At 37.5% G+C, this 24220-nt stretch overlaps 1 protein-coding gene across 7 annotated transcripts in view; it reads right to left on the bottom strand.

The window, feature by feature from the left end:
• The window catches only part of CTNND2 (catenin delta 2), a 638555-nt gene that overhangs the window by 121893 nt on the left and 492442 nt on the right, over positions 1 to 24220 (bottom strand). For all 7 annotated transcript variants that reach the window (XM_064428418.1, XM_064428428.1, XM_064428464.1 and 4 more), the window contains 2 exons: positions 18890 to 19103; positions 3599 to 3782 (listed from right to left, as the gene is read on the bottom strand). In XM_064428418.1, the coding sequence (XP_064284488.1) occupies positions 3599 to 3782; positions 18890 to 19103 (398 nt within the window). The remainder of the gene's footprint in view (positions 1 to 3598; positions 3783 to 18889; positions 19104 to 24220) is intronic.

The raw sequence follows: 24220 nt of genomic DNA, 5'->3' as shown, positions 1-24220 counted from the left end.
AAGGTACTAGTATCTCACTGGGGAGGCAACTAAATTGGGTGATTATTCCAACATGTCACACTGAGGTCTGGCAATTTATGAAAACTGACTATTTAGATTAAATTTGCAAGTGATAGCCATAATTCTGTATCTAGATCTTTGAATTATCTAAACAATTTCAAAGTGTTACAGTTATTAATTATTTTCAAAATTAATTTGCACAATATTGTATTAAAATACTTTCTTTTTTCAAATCAGAAAAGTATGCAAAGTGCAATTTGTAAATAACATCTTTAAGGAAAAGAGTAAATACCAGGAGAAGAAGGTATTGCTGCTGCTTTTTATGTGATTTCAGATGCATTAATGGATGACTGGAGTTACAGACATAAGAATGTGGTTAAGAAAGATAATGGGTAAGCATGAGTACTAAAAATTGTAGATAATAACCAACTTTTAAATTGAAAAATCATAAGAAATTCTCATCAAGAAACTGAGAAAACAAAGATCAGCAGAAGGAATAATAATTCGTATACTATTGTGACAAAACACAAACCAAAGATCTGACTATTCCTGTGTAATGGTCATTGTAAACTACTTACTAGCATTGTCTATGGGGTGGATTATATTACATCACCTCTCAGATATTATTTAACCTTTTCAGCAGTGAATACACCAGACAACCAGAGTCACAGAAGACTGAAAAACCCTCAAACCCAAATCCTTCTGGCATATTTGTTAGCATTAAAATGTATGTAATATGTATATGTAAGACAACCTGAAGTCTCTAAAATCTGCCAACGTTAGATATTCATAATTTGTCAAGTATCCTGAACACCACTATGCTTCCTCTGATACTCAGCACTGTCACTGGTAATCCCAATGCAAGTGAATTTTAACTGCATCACCTCAAAATGAGCTCTAGCAAAAACAGGAAAAAAACCCAGCAGAGGACAACCAAACCAGAGTCTTAGAATAAATTCTCCCATGGAAGATGACAATGGACTTTCCATTTAGCAAATAAGCACAGCACAACCTCAGCTAGCAACCACATTAGATCTTCTTGATTTACCTCCCTTGTCCACTGAGATCTTGAAACAGAAATACAGGTCTTGTAACTAGATCCAAGTGGAAAGTGTGAAAGCTGTTCAGTTTATTGAGGGTGGTGGGTATTTCACCTGAACAGAGCAAGACTCCAACCACCTTCACATAATTTTCTTTCCATTCTGACACCTGCTCTTTCCTCCAGTCTATGGTCCCAGTGTATTACATGAATTGAACAGAAGAAACCAGTTACCTTCTCAGAGGTGAGCTTGCACTTTTCTCTCTTGCACAATTTCATATTTGACATTTTGCATAGAGAGAGATATTTTCAACAGTGGGGAAAAGTAAGCAAGATAAGTTACCACTGGTGTGAAGCAGAAGTAAGTTTCAACCCTCTCCAAATGTTCTTGCTCTGCCAAAGAGCATCCACAGAGACTCAGTGGGATGGGACTATCTAAAGAAGATGGATGGAGGCCAAAAAAATATCTGAAGCCACTAGGGAGGATAGAAAGATGCATTTGGGAAATAGTGAGGGTTTGATATCAGAAAGATATTAAAAAGCTGTACTATGACTGAAGGGCTTAGAAGGAAGACCAAGCTGCTCAGGACAGCAGTTTGAGCTGCTGCTACAGCTACCAGGGAAGGATTCAGGAGTTATAATATGCACAGTCTTTTGCAGGCAGATATGAGCTTATTTTGCACGAGCTGACCAGAAGCCATTCTGCTATGCCAGCATCCCATCAAGCGCTTGGTAGTAAGCCTTGCTGCAAAGCAGTGTGTATCCCATCAGGCAACGTACCCTTCTCACGTGGCCCCAGTCCTCAGGCTGACCCAGAGTGCAGGCTACAGTAAGCTCACATCAGTTTGCAAATGGGCGTGCACACACACTCACAAGGAAAAAAAAAGAAAGAAGAAAGATTTCAAGACCCATGTGCAATGAATCCATCAACTAAGAGGTAGGAAAAACTGAAGTCTGCAGGATCTGGGATGAGCATTGGTCCCTGAGAAGCAGTTGAGAAAAATTAACAGGAAGATGGAGCTTATGGTGAGGGGAGATCAACACTGGATATGCTCACTGAGAGAGGGGACACTGTGAAGCCCCAAATTTTTACCAGAAGTTTCTTTCAGAGGTAGCTCTTTAACTGAGACACATGAAATACTGGAAATGTGAGACTTTTAATGTAGTAAAGGTCTTCATGTAACACCTTCTGTCACCTCCTAGCAACTTTTTTTTGGTAGTGATTTGAATGCAATGCAACACAATTATAGCATAAACTCTTTTCAAAAAAAGTCTAAACAATTCAGGTACAAACACCTGGCTTCAGTCACATACCCTAAGATAGCTGGTATTCACACAATCACACCTGGATTGGATCCAATACTGCAATACTGCATTTAATTCCATATTTGCATTATGGAAGCTATTATCTTCTATCTTTCATTCTCTTCTGATTGCATATAAACTGTCAATAATATTTATTACTTTTTCCCCTTAAACTTTTCAAATATAACTTTGGAAAGGGAGACATTTCATTTGATGAAAGAGCACAAAGACAAAAACTGCTTGCTACAGATGCATAAAAAATATTGCTATTCTACTTTGCCTCCTATCACTTTTTCATTTAGCTGTTTAATATATATCTTCTTTGGATGCAGCATACAACACTGATTGCCTTCCAAACACTTACTATTCATTATGTTATTTTCTGTGATGTAAAAATATTAACTAACCTATTTTCATATCTCTGGGATAGATTACAGATTATTTTCTCCAATATATCTGGAGAAAAAAAAAGCTACACTTAAAAAGAACCTGCCTATTATCTTAAAACATTTCACAAAAATGATATGCATTGGAATTCAGAAATTGCTATGACTCTATCCTTTAGTAAGATTTTGTCAGAAGTGAAACTCTTCTTACTCATTCTACTTTCATTTTCACATCTACAGTGACTTTTAGGAATGGGCAGATCAAATTGCACATATTTATATAAATGCACCTTTGCATTGCATATACAAGTTTGGCATAGAAACACAAACATAAATAGTTATCATATTTTTTAATGATTTATTTAAGTCCTTTGGTTGAAAAATGTTAAATTGATTGGTCTCTCACTGAAATACTCTTCTTGCCAGAGCATTAAAAATCTACTTTAAAAATTTATCATAACTCCAGCAATGGCATCTGGAATCATAAAGACATGTTACTTTTTGTGAATATCTTCATTATTTTTTGTACTGATTAAATCTGATGTAATAGTGAGAACATACTGACTTTATTTTAGCAAATGGGGAAAAACCACAAATCTACAAGAGAGAAAATATATGTCATATATAAGCTTGAATGAAAACAGCTAAGAAAAGAAAAACAGAAAACCACCAACACCCCTTCTAAAGATTGTTTTTTAATGACCTGAAGCTTGCCTTCTAATTAATTTCCAACTTTAGGTTTACACCACTGAAAGTCATCATTTTCTTGATGGACCAGCCAATTGTTTAGTTTATAGATGACTAAGAATGAGGAATACGAATTCAAACAAAAGCAAGATGATTAAAGTAAAGGTTTTGAGGTACCCACCTTAGGCACCCAGTGGCATTGCGCAGCACCTGTGATGAATGGAGCTGTATTTTATGATCATCCTGGAGTGGAGAGTTTTCCCATCCAGAGTGAGGGATGATCACTGCATTGGTCAACACTGCAAGGGCATCCTGGATGATTGGCATTTTCAGTGCATCACAGGAGGATAGATTCCAGAGAACTCCTACAAAAAGAAAAATTACTAATAATTAACACTTCTCCAAAAAAAGTTTGAATTTTTTTTTTTTTTTTTTTAAAACCCAATACAAACCAATATATTTCACAGCATTGGTGTGTTTAATTTAGCTGTTTCTGCCAAAAGATAAAACAGACCACACTGTAGATGGGGCTGAATGACACCTGTAAATTTCTGCAGTGGGAATACAGCTTTAAATGCCAAACAAGTATTCACAGCAACACTGGAAATTTCTGTGCTCTGCCTAAAATCTGAGCAGCTGGTTAGGATCTAGGTGTACACAGGCTGTGAAGCACACATGGAATGAAGGACTATTACAAGGAAATTTTTAGGGTTTGGTCTTCAGATATCTTCCTTCCAAGTAAAATTAATAAAAACCAGTAGCAGAAAACAGGTTCTGATTTACACTAGAATTTTCACTGTTGGTAGACATACATTGAGAGAACAAAACTCCAGCCCTGTGATCTTCACTGCAATGGAAGTAACTGTCTAGGCTTGTTGGTACTACAAGCAAAAGTACTTCCTCCACAACCTGATACAGTAATACTTTCAGCAAGTAATATAATATGTTGTAAATATTTAGCTACGCAAAGTTAGAGAATACTGTAATTTTTTGTTTACAAAATTCTGATTTTAAGAAAACCAAAATCTCTTCCATTGCAACTCGTAATGCGCCAAAGAAAAAGAAGAGAAATCGAGAGCCGAAGTTTTCTAAGTGCATCTGCAAAGCTCAAGGTCACTGCAATTGTGCCACACAGAAGGCAGGCAGAAAACTGTTAGGAGCAAAAGACACACTGCTTTCTATTCCCATATTTACGTGTTTGTGTATTTGCTGGAAAAGCACGTGTGACTTTTGAGCTGCGCCAAGTGCCTGTGGCTGCTGAGCAGATCTTATTGCTGGGGGAAGCTAGAGGACAATTTGCTGTTCTGAAGAACCAGTGATCTTTTAGCTCAGGACCCTCCCAGGAGTAGCTGGAAAAGGAAGCCTGGCTCATCATGCACCTCCCCTTGCCAACATGAATCCTTTTTTCTGTAGAATCCAATCCTACTCCTCCCTACTCGCCTTCCCAAAGGACAGTAGCCTGGCCTCACACCTAACCTTGAGTGGCAAAATTGAGTTTTGGTTTTTCATCTATCAAAGTTTTCAACCAAAAGAGAAGAATTACTACCATCATCATCCGCATTGTATATAGGATACAACTACAAACACTGCAAAAAATCCAAGTCAGTGTTGTGGGAGGAAAATGCTGAAGGAAGGCCTTAGGAACACAGACTCAGTTATTTATAAATACAAGCAGCAAGAACACTACTTGTTCAAGATTTTCCTTAGCATTCTGTGCTTTAACAGAGCAGTATAATTAACAGGAATCAACTTAACATTTTTGGATTTCCCTTTAAAATTAATTACCTCTATGGGGAGACTGTTTCGGTTACACCATTTCATGTTTCAATTATTTTGTGTGACTGTCTGCAATGGTAGTTACACAGTTTAATATAAAATTTTGATCAGTAAACTAGTAAAAAATACCCATTAACATGATCTGCATGAGGCAGACCAACTTTAGCTGTAGACAAAAAACCCCAGAAATAAGAAAAATGTTCATTTTAATAATGCTCTTTTTTCACTAAGGATTGCTACTTTAAAGGGAAAAGAGTCTTTGTTTGAATTCTGTTCTGAATGTCTTTATGAAAAGGAATTCCATATTTAAAGGAATAAAGACTTTCATAAAGATATTTATACTATACTTGCTTTTCTATGTGTTCTTGCTCTTGGAAAGCTTTAATGGCATGTCTAGTATTCTTGAAATACCTAGCATTTTGCTGGGTCTCGTCAGTAAAAAACAACAATATGGTTGCCTTTTTTTTTTTTTACATTTAGCTAGATAGATGTAAATGGTATAAAAGCAGAGAATCAGAATGCAAATCTTTCCCCCTTTGAGGTTCAATTTAGTTCTTATGCAAGACAATGCGCTGTAACTTTGTGAAGAAGTCCTACTTCAAAACTGAAGCAGAAGAGAGTGTTTTGATGGCAACAAAACAATACTTTGGGTTTCAAGAAGTAGTTATGAACTGCAAAAGCAGAAAAGAATACAAAAGAAGCAAACATAAGAACCCCATCTAGCAAAATGCTTAAGAACATGTATGTCAAAACTATTTTCTATTCACTTCAGGTTCTTGCTAATTTAAAGTAAACTCACATAAACATCATGGTATTCAGCAACAGTTGAGCCTAGAAATATTATTTAAGCCCTCTTTCTCTCTGATTTCTCTAACTGGAAAATGAAATCTTTAGAATAAGAGCACCAAGCTAAAATTGCTATTACACTTTCTCCTAAAATCATTTTAAGTCAAGGCAGAAGCGAGCAAATTTAAGTCAAGGCAGAAGCATTGCCCAGTAAGCCTGATGCCTTCGTCCAAGTTTTTACTCCTCACAGTTCTAGAGAGTGAGATAATCCTCTTACACCCCAGAACAATGCGTTTTATCTAATTGTGAGACTGAATACTACCAACCACATGAACCAAAAATTTTCTACTGACACGTTAAAATTTATTCTCCCAAGCAGTGCAGTCTGCTACGTGCTGATGTTGGCATTCTACACATCTCCTTGTAACCTTCTTAATTAAGAATTTGCAATTATGAAAGGGCACTGGCAATTCACTTCTCACTGTTTTTGCTGAGGATAACCTGGAGCTAGATTTATGTGGGATCTGAGAAGATGATCCATTGCCTTAACTTTGCAAGGGAGAATGACAGTAAAATAAATCCTTTACCTGACACACCTTCCATTACAGAGCCACCTTTTCACCACGTGATTCTGAACATTATTTTCCAAGCGTGCATTCATGACATGCCCTTTAGGGCTACTGTAAGAAGCTTTCAGAATACTCTGAAAGCCCTGCCTGAAGTGGGTTTCTGAGCACAAGAAGCAACTCTGCAATAGCCTCAGAGGTGCCTTGACTGACCTCTGGAGAATTTGCATTGTCATCAGCTGCCCACAGGAAGGTTAGGGACTGGACTCACCAGTGACCAATGACAAAGAGTGGGATCCACCTAACAACCCAACAGTCCAACTCAACTGTTTACCATCTGTACACTGACTCTTGTGAGAGGTATGAAATAAAGAACTAATCAGTGCTGAACATCTCTTAAATCACTGTCATTCATATCTTATCTTCTTCTTGCTTTTAAAGCTGTGAGGCATTCAGATTAAGCATTTTGTGTCCCCATTTTCAGGTCATTTTTTTGGTTATATTGGAAGATTGTAGAAAGACAAAAAGAGCTGCAGCAGACTGAATAATTCTTTTTTGCAGGTTGAGGTTTTTCACTCTTACATATAAAAAATGGAAATACAGTAAAAAAGTATCTTGCAATCACATTTTAAGTTTAAAACTAAGGATAGACAGGTATTGAAAATATTCAGTTGATTCCAGTTAGAAGATGAATTTTGGGTCTGAGTATCAGTCTGCAGACATCAGATGAAGGATTCTTAGAGAAGACTACAAGAATGTTTATTCTGGAGATCTTACGTCATCAAGGTGCATCTTCTGGAGCAGTTTATCAGAGGCCATACAACTGCTATGGTCAATGGGTTGCTCAATTTATTGGAGCAGTCAGAGTGAAAACCTCATAATCTCTCAATCAGGCTGGAGCTCAAACTTGTGCTGATTAAAGACTTCAGTGCATTTTTGTGCTGGTGTTTTAGTTAGAACTGGTATATGTATGTCTATAGTCAGACATAACTTATCAAGACCTGATAAGCCACATGCTATCCTTATTCCATTCAAAGCTAAGAAAGTAGAGATCACATACATCTATGCAAAAAATACCATCATAGCAAGAGAACATATGCAAAACCAGGCAAGTCTAAACAACTATTTAGCTCATAATTTAATGCGACCTCAAATTATGACTTATATATAAAAAACAAACCTCTCAGAACAACTTAGACTGCAAATATAAATGGAAACCATTAAACTGGAAAAGTAATCTTTTCCAAAAAGCATTGCCCCTGCCACTATGTTTTTAAAAATAAATTATATGGTAAAAAGATTATAAATAAACAAATACTGTTTGGAGAAACGAAACTTTGATTCTTCTCAATAAGAGATGTTTAAGCCAACTTTCAATTATATTAAAATATTGCTTTTTTCACATTCTCTGTAAAAATAAAAATATGAAAGTATTCTAATACATCCGGGTTCTCCTTTTCCATGATAACTTAATAGTTTGGTCATGGAGTGATGCAGAAACCCATTTCATAGTGCAGAGAGACTGCATCCCACAAATAGACACCAAAGCATTGGCAGGCATTTTTCTTTATATGCTGAAGGCACAGAAATACTACTGGGAGTTCCCCTTATGAACATGACAATTAAGATTGAAATCTGAGTGCTAAATACCCTGCACAGAAGCCAAGCACAAGGGATCTTTTGCTGGAATCCTTAGGAAAAACAACTTCTACCCCAAGCTCCCAAGTGCTAGGAAAGTCATTTGCTGGCTGCTGCTTGGAGGCCGTGCTGTAATTGCAAGGCTGCTCTGCAGAGCTGGATCTGCTCCCTGGCAGCAGATGTGGGCTCTCGATAGATTACAGCAGTTCTGCTGCAGAGATGCTGAATACCAACCACAACATTTCTTAATACAAAGTGCAGTAAGACTTCACAACCAGCTCAACCGTGAGAAACTGGCTCAGTAACAGACTTTCTGTAGGAAAGAAAAAGTGGCTGATTTGAAAAGTTCTGGCACCTGAACAACACACAGCTCAGAGGGAATCTCCTTAAAAGCACACTGTGAAAGTAAGGTAAAAATTGGCGTAACAGATGAGGAACTTTCACCAATGTTCTTGTAATATTTATCTGGTTTGTGAATGAGTACCTATGCATACCTTGCTGTAATTCACTGGTTGACATGCACAGAGGTGGTTTGCTATCTGTGCATAAGCTGATGTAGGAAAAGTCCACATTGAGAAATACTTAGTTTCAATAAAAGCCATGAGCAGGTAGGAGCTTATGGAAGGCTAAGCAAAGTTGCAGCAATAATTTTTTTGCCTTCGCATCCACTCATAGCCTTACAAGGGAAAAGCTTCCAGAGAGGAGAACGATTATTATGGTGTAGGGTTTTTTGTTTTCTTACAAAAAATACAGCTGATCTTGACTACAAAAAAATACAAGACTGCATAGAGTATAAAAAAATAGAAATAATTCCTCTGAAAAACTAGCCCTTTTTTTCCTCAATTGCTTCTCTTTTCATCCGAAAATTACATATTGGATTTTGTTAAAACAAAAAGGAGGGGCCAATTTTAGTATTGATTAAGACCAAGTTCCACCCAAATGCTACTGCAGTATTGTATTTCTCTAATGGGACTGAATTTTGACTTAAGGTTGCTCGTCTTTTTCTGCTGTACACTGAAAATTAACACATAACTGTGGAAGGGAAGACGTGTCAGCCAAGAACGTTAGAGAGTTATTAGCCTTCATGTTAAACAGCAGAGGAAATACTAGGAGAGTTGACCAAGGTTACTGCAGAAAGATCAGTGGTTCCTGCTTCACTTCCTTTCCTGGCTGATGAAATTCAATTGAGTCCTGTTAAACACTGAAGCCAAACTAAAACCAATTCATTCTAAGTGACAGAAATACAGAAAAAATATATCAACTGCTTTCCAAAAAAGTTTTATCCTAACACATGACTAATGGCAATGCCATTCCAAATTAAGTACTTTATTAGAAAAGATGGGAATCTAACAAGGATGGATATATATGAATGGCAAGATGTTTTTCAGTGCTTACACCTGTATTAGTACCCAAAATCAAAACATATGTTTGATAACAGACCCTAATACAGAGAATAAAAATGTTACAACTAAAGCTGAACCTTAAGTTACATCTCTAAATGCAAAACTCCTTTCTAAAAAGAAACATTTAGAAAGTTAGTCCTATCTATAAAATTGCATCTATGTGCAAAATGAAAGGCTTGGTATATAGTTACTAAAAAAGAAAAAAGAAGGAAACATTTACTAACCAAATTGTTGCCTAAGAAAAAGAGAGCACTGTAAATAACATTAAATGTAAATAACATTTGGGAGAGAAGAAGGGAAGTCGACCTTTGAACTTACAAACAACAAAATTTAAAAAAAATAAAAATAAAATTCCTGGGCATAGTGAAAACAGTAATTTGACCACAGAATGAACATGTTTCACCATAACCTCAAACTTTCATTTTGTAAATGACAAGGGAACTATTCCAATCTTTTTCTAAACAAAAAAACCATGTTCAAAATAAAATTTAAGTACTTGGTGTGGCAAATCTCAAACGTTTCAAACTACAAAGTGGTTTTAAACTGCAAGCATTTTAATACTCCATCATTGAGGCAGGCCCATCAAAACTGTATGTCCAGCTGACTTTTTCCAAAGAATTACTACTTGCTAAAAAAGTTCAATGCAGCTCCTATGTCAAGCCATATGCTGCAACAGATGCCCTCTATTTATCACTCCAGATTACCATGTTTGATATATCCTCTTAAACTTAAAATATGACTGAAGTAAAAAAAGAAAAAAGAAAATTTTTATGTAGTATATTAACAAGCAAATTATGAAATCAGTTTCACTGATCCATGAATTGAAACATGAGCAAAACTTGAATGGATTTTCTATAGAAGATGCATCTCACTGTACCAGAGAAAAAGAGTTACTCCCCGCTTAGAGAGAAAAGGAGAGCAACAAGGAACTACCTTGGGTTTTGTGTTGGTACTGAAGGTGCAGGACAAGTGAATGTGAATTTGCCTGGGAAATAGGGAGAAAGAAGCAGGCTGTGATGAGAAAACAGGTTAAACCACCCCCAAGAAGATCCCTAAGCGAGAGGAGAGAGACTGCCCTACCAGGAGCATTGCACTGTGCCCAGCAGAGACTTCAGCACCCAGTGACTTGTTCTCCTCTGCCACATTCACCTCCTGGGAAAGAGGCACTGCAAGCCTGGGGAAGGTTTTGTATTGCTGTGTAACAGTACATTCCCTTCTACCTCTAAAAATCTTTTGGATTTAACACCTTGCAGCATAAATCAGTACCCCAGCCTGTTGCTAAGAAATCAGGGCGTAAGATTTGAGAAAGTTATCTATTTTAACACATCTTCTTATTTAACTGGGAGCAGCAGGGGGTGAAGAAGTTAATCTGATGATTCAGAAAAAGTTGAGAATAACTCTTCATGAAGGCTACAGATTCCATCAGTGGGTTTTCCCATTTTCAGAGCCAAAATAGTGACAACATATTGAGAAAGGGGGCAAAGATTGTTTTATAATTAGGCAGTAAAATTGTAATAGATATGGTATAAAATGATCCAGTAAAACTGTCAACATTGTTTGCCTAAGTGTTATTTGATAAGACAGCATCATTTCTGAAGAAATATTACACAATTTATTAAATTACTTCTAGATTTGCTGGTACATATGAACTATAAATTGGATGTGTTTTGAATGACTCTGGAATTTCTTGAAGATGTCACAGCCTAGAGGCTGGAAAACAGTTTTCCAACATCACATGAGTGTAAGCTGTAGAACCTTTTACCTTCCTGTTTTGCAAGGAAAATGACTACAAAGATTTGGCATTTTGGTGAGTGGTTCCACACTGGGTTCATATGAAAACTGTATAAAATGCCAATTAATTCCTGCTCTGAATTTGTTTGAAAATCACTTCTACGCTCCTGGAAATGATGGCAGTATTTTCTGTAGGTGAAGTTAAAATCTAAAATTTAAACTCTGCCACACTGTAGAATCATACTGTAAAGTACAACACACAGCAGTGCCTGGCCTGGCACATCCACTGACTATGAAAGGACAGCGTATTAGTCTGTACAAACAGTACAAAATATAACATTTAAGTACTTTATGAAAATTATCATGATGTAATAATGACTTTTTGGAGACTGTCTGTAAAACCTCAAAATAACTGATGCTGGGGTGGAAAAACAGAGTTGCCATGCAGCCCACTGACCCTGCCACGGGGTTTTTACTTCCTTGGTGGAGTTGCTTGAAGTTGTGTTGTGGCACTTGGACCTTCAGTGAGATTAACTTGAGGAGCTGCTTCTGCAGACCACATGCCTTCATTTATTTTGCTTTTGCTCAGTTTTGATAATGGTCTGGATTATGCCCAATTTTATGAAGGTAGCAGTAACAAGTAGTCTTTCTGAGTTAAACAAACCCTTGGATTCCTTTTGTCCCCCCCAGAAGATTTTAGATGTAACAGTATAAAATGATAAGCCAGCCTGTGCAAAGTTTTGGCTGTGAGATGAAACACATTGTTTCAAAAGCAAGCTGAGACTTGGAGGGGATTAGATAGAGTTGTACATTTTTTTTTAAATTCTCAGTGGTCCACAGAACTCAGGGTAGAGGTTGAAGTGAGGAGGTTTGCTTAGAAGTATCTCAAGCAAAAGGAGGGAGTCAAATTACAAGGTAACCTCTGGGAACTGAAAAGGCTCTTATCCTGGAAGAAATTAATATTGAAGAAATTACAATATGTAATTCCTTATTCAGCCACTGGCTTCGATCCAGAGTAAATAGATAGGAATTTTCATCACACAAATAATCTTGTTAATGTTGAAAACAACTTTTATTTAAAACACCTAATTAGAAGTAAATTACTTCATAAGCTTTAATCAACTTTTAAAATTGATTGTGGTAGGATATTGTACTTGCAATTACATCCATTTAATGAAGGAGTAGGAAAGGTTTATTAGAGCTAATACCCTTTAAATCCCCATTTTGAATAAAAATCATTTAAAAAATACAAGCAAACTTTAGTGCCCAGGCAAGTAATTTGAAATTTGTTAATCTTATCCTAAATCTGTTGGTGAAAAAATAATTCAAGTCTGTAAGGCACCTGCCTCTGTGCTTGGCAGAGTTCCTCACAACACTTGTTTGAAGTTACTAAAGAGAATTCGCTTATGTGCAGAGCAGACACTCAGTAAGAAATGAATGAACCTATTTCCCTGTCAAAATCAAAATCATCACTTCTGAAAGCAGAGTTCTGTGCTTGCAGTTATCTAACTCCATGCTTTAACCTTTCTAATTTCCTTGACTTGACAGGACACAGTAATCAGATACTGGAGGCAGAGGAGCTGCACATCTCTATTTTGTTTTACTATATAGTTATGGGCCCCAAAGGATATTTGGCAGTCTTATTCTCTTAGCTAGACATATATATTGAACCAAAGCTATGTCAATCTTGTAGCAGCAGTCTTAGAGCATGATTATGCCATTGTGACAATTTAAACACACATATATGGCTTTTCATGTTGTCTGTTTGAAAAGCTTGTGATAGGCAGGATATGTATCTGAACCTTAAACATGTATTTTTATAATCTGATTTTCAGTTTGTGTAATGCTGAAACAATCTCTTTGGTTCCAAGAGCAAGCCACTTTGTACATTTATCTTCCTATCTATCTTTTTACATTACATATCAAAAGCTACTAATCAATTAGGCCTTTCTCTGGTGAGGCTTCCTTATACTTACGTTGCTCCATTACAAAGCTTGAATACAGTTAAGAAATGGGATACTTAATATGAGCAATACTGGAGCAACACCTAATATAAACCTGCAAAGGAAAAGGGATATAATAGAGATTTAAGGAATTACATCAAGGTGAAATACTATGAGAATACAGAACTCATAGAAGAGTTTGGTTCTTTTTTACTTAAGGCTGTGGGAAAGTCTTCTCAGAATGGGATAAAAGAGTCTTTATTCATTTTCAAATCAAATTTCCAGAGAGGAATAAGGTTACAAATAGGTGCCACCTCCAAATGAATGTTTATATCATAATAAAATCTCACATCTGTGTTTACACACTCCAGTAACTAAGGTATGTCAAGGGCACTTTTGCAGAAAACTATTAAATTATTGAATTAAACTGCTTCACGATCCTAAGTACTAAACAGTCAACCCTTTGCCATAATATTGTTAAATAACATGTATATAAAAAAATCACAAGTGTAATACCTTACAAAGTCCAATTAGAAAATAACATTACAAATAGAAAACAATTCCAGGCATGTGATTTTGACTTTGGGAACCCCCAACAGAAGAACTGCCATTGGACTAGGAAGTAAAAAATCCTAAATAATTGGCCAGAATTACTTTAAAAAAATGAAATCCAATTAGGTCTTCCACTGAAGTGAGCTAAAAGGTCCATTTAAACAGAATACTCCCTTAAACATGCTTTATATATCATTGCAGGCTCACTAACTTACAGCTACACAGATTAGCAAAGGCAGATACAGAGCTCAAAGGGGCCTTCTGGAGTGACTTGACCAATCTGCCAATAATTTATGCACATGCTAAGAAGCAGCATGCAATCCAAAGGAACTTTCACCTGAACTCAGGCCAGATAGATCTAAGGTGAACTAAGATGTAATTGCTTTCAGTGACACTGAGAGATTATCCATAAGGTTATAAACCCCTCCTTATAAACATATGGCAGCTACTAAAACTGCAACAGGACTCTGTAATAATATTGCATAACATGGGGTGAAAACAGGGGACCAACCAGGCCAAAACACGAACTGGCCACAGCTGAAATTAAACACAAGACTAATGGATGCTGGAATCCCAAGTCTGGGAAGCAAATGAAATTTTTCCCTCTCCAGCTTGACTGTGGGCTAAGGACACTTGGAGAATTAGTGCTTCTTTGTAAGAAACATTTTGTACACAGTATCTTGTAGTATTTTGCAGGAATGGAATATATGCCATTTAATTCAGTGAATCAAAATGGGAATGAAGTACATGGAGTCAGTATCTACCTATCTATATTTAGTATATATGTACAGTGTTAGTTTCTGCTTTATAATTTTTTTATGTGCTAATTTTTATAATTTATATATTTACAGTAGACAATAGTTAAATCTCTGACACTTTACTGTCAACCAAAATAAGCAGGAGACTGGCTGCTACCACAGGAAAAAACAGTTTCTCCAACATTATTTAGAGCTGCAGCTCTTTATCATCATGTACTTTCTAAAAGTGGATTATCCACTTTTACCTTTCAATCAGAAATGGTATTTACAGATTTTAAACAGGTGATGCAGTCATACAAGGGCCCTCTTTATAAGCAGTTACTTAAATCCAGCTACCTCATTGTTTATAGGCAGAAACTGTCATTCTAGCTGTGAAGGATCTTGTTTGTCAAAACTGAAAAGAATAGCAGTTTAAACGATTTTATCTCAGACAGGTAACCAGTTAACCAATCAAGCTGATGGAAAAAGGAGCAAGCATAAGCTGAATCACAGAACAGCCTGAGTTGGAAAGGATCTAGCAACAGCTGCTTGACCTCACCTTCTGCACAAGGCATCCATGGGATTCCTCTGTTATCCTTGCTAAAATGTCAGATTTTTCCATGTTTTTTTTTTCCCTGACAGTAAAACAAATAGAAAACATTATAAAATAGAATTTTATAATGTGGAAGGGTTCATAATTAACTTGTTAAAGGGAAGAGAATCAGAAATCAGTTACTCATTGTCATTATTACCAAGTGAAAACATTTCTTTCTACCATCTGCAGGATCTGTGCTAATTTTGTACTGTGCTCCTCTCTATTTGTATTTATTAGAAAAGTGTTAACATTTAATTATTTTAAAATAGAAGGCTTTTATTTTTTCCCATTAACAGGTGCTACTGTGGAAACTGGCAGCACAGTGCTGGGGTAAAAAATGGCTAGATTAAGTGTGTTGCATTCAGCTTACACTTAGTTCTTTTAATTTACAGACTTACATTGTGATTCAGGCTCTCCTTGAGTCTCTGGAAACTACCAGAGGCTGAAGGCCATGCCAGCATCTCTATTTCTATCAGAGTATTTCACTTTTGCCCAAATGTGTATATTCATGGGCATACCTAATTTTTATCCATGTTCTTCTAGTAAAAACCTGTAACTGTGCAAGTGTTTCTGTATGAATAATCTTTCCATATCTTAGGAAATATTTCATGGGCATTAACACCATTTAATTTCATAACAGCCAGGCAGCACATTTCCCTCAGAGCTTCTACATGGGAGCCTGCACTGAAACCATTTCCTTGAAATAAGGCAGCCTTGAAACTCTAACACTTTGCTCTAAGGTTAAGTTTGTGCAATCCAAAAATTTGAGCATGGTAAGGTTTTCCAGTATTAGCTCATGAGCTCTGGTGCTGAGGATGAGAAAGACAAGATAAAGGAAAAAGCAAAAAATTCTGTTTTGGAGAGACTATGGCAGAAAGAAATCTCTAGAAAAGAGGACAAGCCACAAATGGTGCTGAAGGCAATCCTGACAATCAAGGAACTATGGGGGCTAAAAAGCTGGTCTGCAGGTTTAAATACCCTTCCAAAACCAGTCTTGAGATTGACAGAAATTGAAGTTATAATCTACTTAGAGAAGAGCAACAAGAAGGAAGAGCAAGTGCATGTTTGAGGAAGAAACTAATATCAGAACTTTTGCTCTGCTGGGCAAGTGCTTCACGGTACTTGGGGCAGGCAATGAATGCTTCACTACTGCCAGACAAATTGAGCTGCTCAGAAACCTCTCCAGGCCGTATTTCTTCCCTTACAGCTTCCCTCACACCCTCATCTTGCCAGACTTCTGGACAGGTCATTTACACTTGATAGGCTCAGTTCCCCATCTGTAAGACAGAGATAACAATACTTCCCCACCTAAGACAAGTGCTCTGCCGACAAATGTGGATGACTATTTAAGGGCAGCCATGTCAGAGCCTGTATGAATTCCTAAGGCATGAACTTTGTGTCCTCTCTAAAACTAACAAACAAGAGCAGCCTTTATACAGACAGGATGCACAATGAACATGAGATGGAAAGGCTCAAGGTATTATGTTTATTTCCAAAACAGACATTTGTTATTATTTTCTCTACATCTCCTCCAGGCTGTGGAGCCCCTACTGAAATAATTACCTTCCTGCCACCTCAGCTCAGGAAGGCTGATGGAAAGCACGAGGAACTTTTTGTTTTTCCTTATGCCTGCCACCAAGTCAAATCTTTTTATTACCAAGGGAGCTGCTGCAGGAGCTACCTTTCATTCCCCAGAAAGGACAGAAAGAAGGAATTCAGCTGTCACACTACAAAACTTCACGAAAATAAAAAGGAAAGGAGAACTGATTCAGATACATGACTTCAGCCTATTTCCTAAGAGATGCAAGATGAGAACTGCAGCTATGACCCTTGCTTTGGAAGGAAGCTTTGCAGTACACTACTACAAACACATCTGCATTTTGAAAGCAAGGGCCAGTGATCTGCATCCTGAAAGGCACAAAACATCTGCTTTTCAGAAAACGGGGCACTGTGTGCCAGGGCAAGCAGTGGCCTTCTGGGATGTACTGGCTATTAAAAACAAACAAAAAACTCCAATACAAAAACAGGCTGAGGAATAAAATCTTGAAATACCACTGACTTTGATTCCATTCCTCAGGGTCACCATCTTGGTCTTCTCCTCTTTCATACACATCCAGCACTCCTGATGCTCACCATCCCTGGGAGCTGCATCTACCTGTACAAAGGCAGGTTACTGCCCACCACTGATGGTCAATACCTACTTCTCTTGGTAATAACACTGTGAGGGCATACTAGAAAAGAAACATCCTTTCTTTCAGTAGGAATTTGGGAATATTTAACAGCATACTGTGCAATGGTACTGTAAACTGTAGCCCAGTATATATATTTTAAATGACCTAATGACATTATGTGTTCCATCTACAGATGGCATGGGAAGTGCCACAGTGACTGCTGAGGTGTATTAGCAGTTTGCCACTTACACCTCAGAATAAATAGGCAGAATGTTCCCTGGAGCCAGGACACTGACAACACAACCAAGAGACAAACAAGTCTGCTGAATATGAAGCAGTGGTTACACTTTATTAGATCTGTCAGTAATTCTGTCACTCCACAGGAGGCACGATCCCAGCTCATGTAACCTGTATCTCTGCCCCATTAATCCTGACTAACAAGTAGGAGGTGATAACTGTTGTAACTAAGAAACAAAATTTAATATAAAAAAACCTACATTTAATAAACACCATGCAGTTTATTCAAACACCCTCAAGGAAGAAACCTGGACTCAACCAAAAGATGATAATCTTATCCATGTATCCTAAATGAGGCCTGATGTACAAGGGTAAGTAATTTCTGCACAAACATAGATGATAACGTGTACTCTGATGATTCGTGACAGAAATGACAAATTTTCTTATATATTTTAGTAGGAAAGTCATAATGAAAATACAATTGAAAACTGGAAACAGGATAATGAAAATATTTTTGATTTATAATGTTAAATAATCACCAAATAGAATGAAATCACAAAGTGAAAAAAAACCCTCTACCTTGCTTCTGTTTTACATATTAAATACGCTAGCTTAAGGGCAAGGTAAAAAAACAACTCCAAGCATTTCATATCAGTCCTGCTTGACACCATTCCTGTATTCCTGAACACCACCACCCCTTCCCTATCCCTTGAATTTCAGAAAGGAAAAAATTCACACAGTCTTAAAAAGACCAGATCCTCCTACATCAAGAAAGAAATAAACCACCACTACCTGCATGCTCTGTGCGCAACACATCACATAGCATGCTATCAAATTTCAGACAAAAGGCTTCAGAAGATGATGTCCACCTCTCCAACACACTTTTCCACTTTCCTGTAAGAACCCCAAGAAAGCTAGAAATACCCTGAACAAATCCTCCCTCTCACAACATCACTACATAGGATATAAAAGCAATGAGTAACAGTTTCTAAGTAAATTCAGCAAAATATGACTCTTGCCTGGCCAGCCCTACACCAGACAGGAGGGAGAGCAGAGGATTGTCACCACAACATATCCATGTGTGGAACACATCTCCCCCAAGAGCACTCATGGCTAACCAAGAACAAAGTGAACCAGCAACGAAAGGCATAAACCATACCTATATCTGTAAACTGCATGATACTGAAAGCCATTCATACACTACATAAACCCAAAGGGCTTGAAAGCTTTTTGTTATGGCAAACAATGGTTACTGATGGAGCAAGTGGCATGTGGCACAGAACTGTGCTTGCAAGACTGACAGAGAGTTTGAACAAAAAGTATTGAAAAATTCAAACCTGTGACCAGTTCTCTGATTTCCAAATCTGTAGTCTTGCGGAGTAACCGTACTAATGCTGGGATACCACCACAGTTTTTCAGAGCTATTTTGTTGTCATCATTTGCTTTCCCGTATACCAAGTTCCTCAAAGCTCCACAGGCACTACGGTGGACTTCTGTCATCCGATGGTCCAATAGGTCCACCAGTAATTGTATTCCGCCTTGTCTTCTTATCTGAAAGAGGCCAAAGTGACAATCATGCAGTTAGGTAATGAACACCAGTATGAATTAATGCTGTCCAATGTAATTATGTGTTTTATGCAGGCTGCAGGCCAGCAAAGGTGTGCTGGTAACACCACAGAGCTGCTATATTTCACTGCCTTGATTCCTAGTATTATTCTTTCAGTGGCAACATAACTGTACACTGACAAATCAGAACTTCTGTAAAAGCAGCCAAAATTAGTCAAGTGTTGCCTCATCAAGGTTTCTCATCGTTTGTCAAGGTTTGCCTTGGCAAGAGTTTCTTCTGTGCTGGAGAAACCTCATCTCCTTCAGAGTGTAACACATGAGAGTAACAAGCTAGAGAAAAAAACAAGGCTACAGCAAACAAAAAAAAGCACATAGCATGATAAAGTTTTTAGGCGTCCTGCCTTTACATTTAATTACTGGGAATGGGAACAACTACTGTAGTCTCAGTAAGGACATTATATCAACTAAATTGGGATGAGAAATGAAGACAGGAAAAGGAGGAATCACCACAAACATAAAGATAAGAATATGAAATAAATCATGGTAAGCTTGTTCTAACAATATTGAGGAAGACTCTTAAGTGATGCAGGAACAGAAGTGTTATGTGTACCCAAGGTAGCCTAAAACAAAAATTTCTAATGTGGTATCTCATGTAAAAATCATTCTAAAAAAAGCACAAAAATATTTGAGACAAAAATATTTGATCAAGAAGGTCAGGAATACTAAGTATAATTTATTATGAAACCATTTCAAACAAATACTTCTTTATTGTTCTGTGGCACTATCTGTTCCTCAAAGAGTAATCATTCTTGGATCTAATTTTAAGAAACCACACAGGTTCATAACTAACATCTGAAGAGTACAATGTTTTAGCTTCAAGAAAATTACACAGACAACGCTGAAAAGGTCAAGAAGTTTCCCCATGTGTGTAGTTGGCTAAGGCCCAAAACAAGCTAGGCATTTCAGCTGGCCATTTCACATTTAGGACAACAAAAAATTTGAAATATTTGTGAAGGAGTTTTTGCACGGCCACATGTTCTTGGGGCTCTGCAGGGGGAAGTCTTGGAAGAAGGAAACAAAGTACAATAAAATCTATTAGGAATGTGGACATCTTTTACTAACTTAAAATCTTTATGTAGAACCAATTTATACCATTTCATAGATCTAACACAAGCTTAAGCAAGGTCAAGTGCTGGGTCCTGTGTTACTGTCACAACAAGTCCGTGCAATGCTACAGGCCTGGGGAAGAGTGGCTGGAAAGCTGGCTATTGGAAAAGCAATTGTCTACAGCCAGCTGAACATGAGCCAGCGTGTGCCCAGGTAGCCAAGAAGGCCAGTGGCATCCTGGCCTGTATCAGCAACAGTGTGGCCAGCAGGACCAGGGCAGTGATCTTCCCCCTCTGCTTGGCAATGGTGAGTACTCAGATCCTCTGCTCAGTTCTGGGTCCCTCACTACAAGAAGGACATTGAGGTGCTGGAGCAAGGCCAGAGAAGGGCAATGGACTGGGGAAGGGTCTGGAGTACAAGTCCTGAGAGGAGCAGCTGAAGTAGCTGGGGTTTAGCCTGGAGGAAAGGAGGCTCAGGGGTGACCGTATCACTCTCTACAACTGCCTAAAAGACATCTGTAGCCAGGTGAGAGTTGGTCTCTTGTCCCAAGTAACAAGTGGTAGAACGGGTGGAAATGGCCTCATGTTATGTCAGGGGAGGTTTAGGTTAGATATTATGAAAAAACTCTTCACCGAAAAGGTTATCAAGCACTGGAATGGGTTGCCAGGGAATTGGTGGAGTCACCATCCCTGAAGGTATTTAAAAGGTGTGCAGATGCAGCACTTACTGGTGGAATTTGCAGTGCTGAGTTAATGGTTGGACTAGATGATCTTGATTGTTTTTAACCTAAATGATTATGTGAATCTATGATTCACCTCAGAAAAGACTGAAAAGCGATTCAGGCTTTAGGGTTCCAAAACTGAGCTATATGCAATGACTTACTGCTAAACCAGAAGTTCTCCCTTTCTTCTTTAAGTTTATCTGGCATATTCTTACTTTTTTAGTAACAGCAAAACCAAAAAATAGAACAGCTGTGTTATCAAAAAGCATATATACCATGATGTTACAGTGTTAAATTAAGATGTTGTAATGTCTATACAGTTACCACACAGCTTTGATCTAAATGCCAAAGTGATAGTGTTTAAAGATAAATGAGGATATTTTTCCTTAAATAGGCATTATACCAGTACTAATGTGCAACTTTCTGAGCAATATGCAGGTCACCTCAAAGACTACAGCAGCTGGCACTATATGATGCATGAAGAGATAAGAATGGACATTGGTAAAATATATCAATTTCAGGTAGAAAAGTTCACCAGTCTTTTTGAGAATTTATGCTTCTGCTGCTTAGAGAAACCATGACCTCTTTCAGTTTAGAAATGAGAAAAGCAGGTCAAAGAGAAAAGGTGCTGCAAAATGTATCACTAGTCAAATATTTTCCTTAATAACAGGATGACTTGCAATTAAATAATTAGCTCATTTCTGAGCCAGAAAAAAAATTACCAAATTAATCTGGGGGAGGTGGCGGGGTGAATCTTGCTTGTTTTGTTTGCTTGGGTTTACAATCCATTACCATTTAGCCTTCATATAAAAATATATTTGCTTCCCCTACTAACCAGATTTTAAAAACCAAGCATGCTACATGAAGAGCCACCTACATGACAAAACAGATGACATTTACTAAAAAGACTGGGAACAAAAATTTATGCATCAGTTCTACAAAAGGTGAATCAACCACAGAGCTTCACACTTCAACCTCGGAAAAGAAACAAGATCTGATGGAAGAAAGAATACAGTTAAAAAATATATGAGTTGCCTGGTCTGATGAGTAATATCAGGAACGACAGAATGAAAACATGCCTGCTGATCTTTGTGAATTATATTTTTAAACCACAATATGTTGAATGAATATTTTAATTGCTTTGCTGCTAAAAAAAAAAAGAGTAAGAATGAGAAAAAGTATTACTTTGTAGAAAAAAATCATTCTGTGTGCTACAATTTAGCTAAAGGCTCAGAGGACTCTGTCTCCATTCAGAAGGACTCTGTGCCTGTGCTGTTTTCCCCACTCTTTCCCTTGTACACAACCAAGTGGCACCTCATGCTTCTCAACAGTTTATCCTGTGGATGCTCTCAGGTGATAGGTTTTGCTATCTTCTGCTCATTTCTAAAGGGAAATATGTGGTTCTGCTACACTGAGACAGTATTCCTGAGCTGCACCTTCCCTTTCCAGTTATGGTAGCTGACAGCACACTAGTGTTCAGTTCATGCGACTCCTCTTCTCCCAGGAACCTGAAGCTAGCAGCAGACTGAAGTGATTCAAAGATAGTTTCTTAAAAGCAAAGGCATTAAATATTAATCTAAAATGCATTTCTGTCAGGAAAAAAAAAGGGTAATAAAACAGAAATGAAACAGTTGTTACATAACACTTTACACAACTTGACAAAATTTCTTAAATTTTTCTGAAGAAAGAATCTATTCTTACCTAGAAAATAGAAGATTTATTTTACAAACTTTCTTTGAATTTCCAAGCTGAGGTATTTGGCAGAGTAACTGTGTCATGCAAGGAGAGATGGAGCTGATTGTTCACAACCAGGAGCCCAGTTTCTTAGGCTTTTTTTTATCTGGACTCATCTCTTGCTCTGGCTGTTTTGGTTTTTTTACAACAGGCCTTTAATCACCACAAGTCTCACCCCATCTTCCTGCTTTCATCAAATATCCATACAGATGTTTAAAACTATACTCTCCAGCAGGTTTAAGTGTGCCCGACAAATTGTGAGACTGTGATGGATGTTAGCAGAATCTATTTAAATGCATGGAAAATGAGGCAAAGTAAATGAAATTATTTGTTCAAGTCCTTTAGGGAGCTAAGAGCCATAGCCTGGAGGACAATTCTGGCCTAGTCTCCCGAGACAGATCTCAGCTAAGTTAGTCACAGCTCCAGTGAATTCAGCAATGCTACTGCCAAATGTCTATGCCAAAAATGCCTGGATGGATGGATAAGCAGCAATTTGCACCAATGGGGCATCAAATCCCAAATCCCAAATCCCAATTTGATACTTCTATCTCTTTCCTAATTTAAGATGAAGAAAACATTTCTTAATATAATATTTACTGACATATCAGTGGCTGCTACCTTGTTACATCTAGGAGGAAAATAGAATATGTCAGAGTCTGTTTGCCTAATAAAAACAAACTGTGGAGTACCAACTTGTCAGGAGATACAGAGGACCAACTTTATTCTCACACAGACCAGCCCCAAAGTAGCCACTTTACTCTCAAAAGAATGATCTTCAACTCTCCAGCAACTGAGTATGCCCAGTTGCAGCTACCCATGTCTCAAATGCATTGTCCCCTTTTTACACCATCTTTTCTCAAAAATAAAAAAAGAGGATCAGAGGAGAAGGATTAACAATATTAACAAGGCTGGGTGAATCTGTTCTGTGTTGTTTCTCATTACTCTCTTAATCCATGGATACCAGTAATTTCTGAAAGTTATCTTCCTTCTTTTTTCTCACTGAAAATATTTTGTGTATGTCTTTGTAAGACACTGTTAGCAAGCTGTTAAATACAGAGCTGTGATTAGGAATCTATGCCAATCAAAGTGAAAACTGAAAGAACAGAGATTACATAAATTTTGGGAAAAGAACTATTTCTGTGGAAGAATGCATCTTCCTTCTTTCATCTGAGGAACCATGTGTTTTCTTTTACCAGGGTATTTTCAAACTTTCCTTTAAAGTTGGCTCTCTGCCATTAATGTCACTGTCTACTTGCTGGCCACAAGCACTTGACTGGCCCAACTGATGCCAAAACACAGGCAGCCATGGCAGGAAGAGGTGCCAGACTCTCTAGTACACATATTGATAAAAGTGCACTCATGTCAGCTTGGTGACAAAGTCTTCTCCTCTGGCATAATATGAAGTTTTTTTGCTTTACATATGAGAATATGTATTCGTATCCACACTACAAAAATAAAATACAAATTCAAGAAGGGGTTCAGACTGCTACTGGAGGCAGTGAAGATGTCGACTATGCTCCTAGTAAGGACAGCTTCTATA

Source organism: Passer domesticus, chromosome 1, assembly GCF_036417665.1.
Source record: "Passer domesticus isolate bPasDom1 chromosome 1, bPasDom1.hap1, whole genome shotgun sequence".
Classification (NCBI taxonomy): Eukaryota; Metazoa; Chordata; class Aves; order Passeriformes; family Passeridae; genus Passer; species Passer domesticus.
Note: the sequence above shows the minus strand (reverse complement) of the source record. Positions and strands in the feature narration are given on the sequence as shown.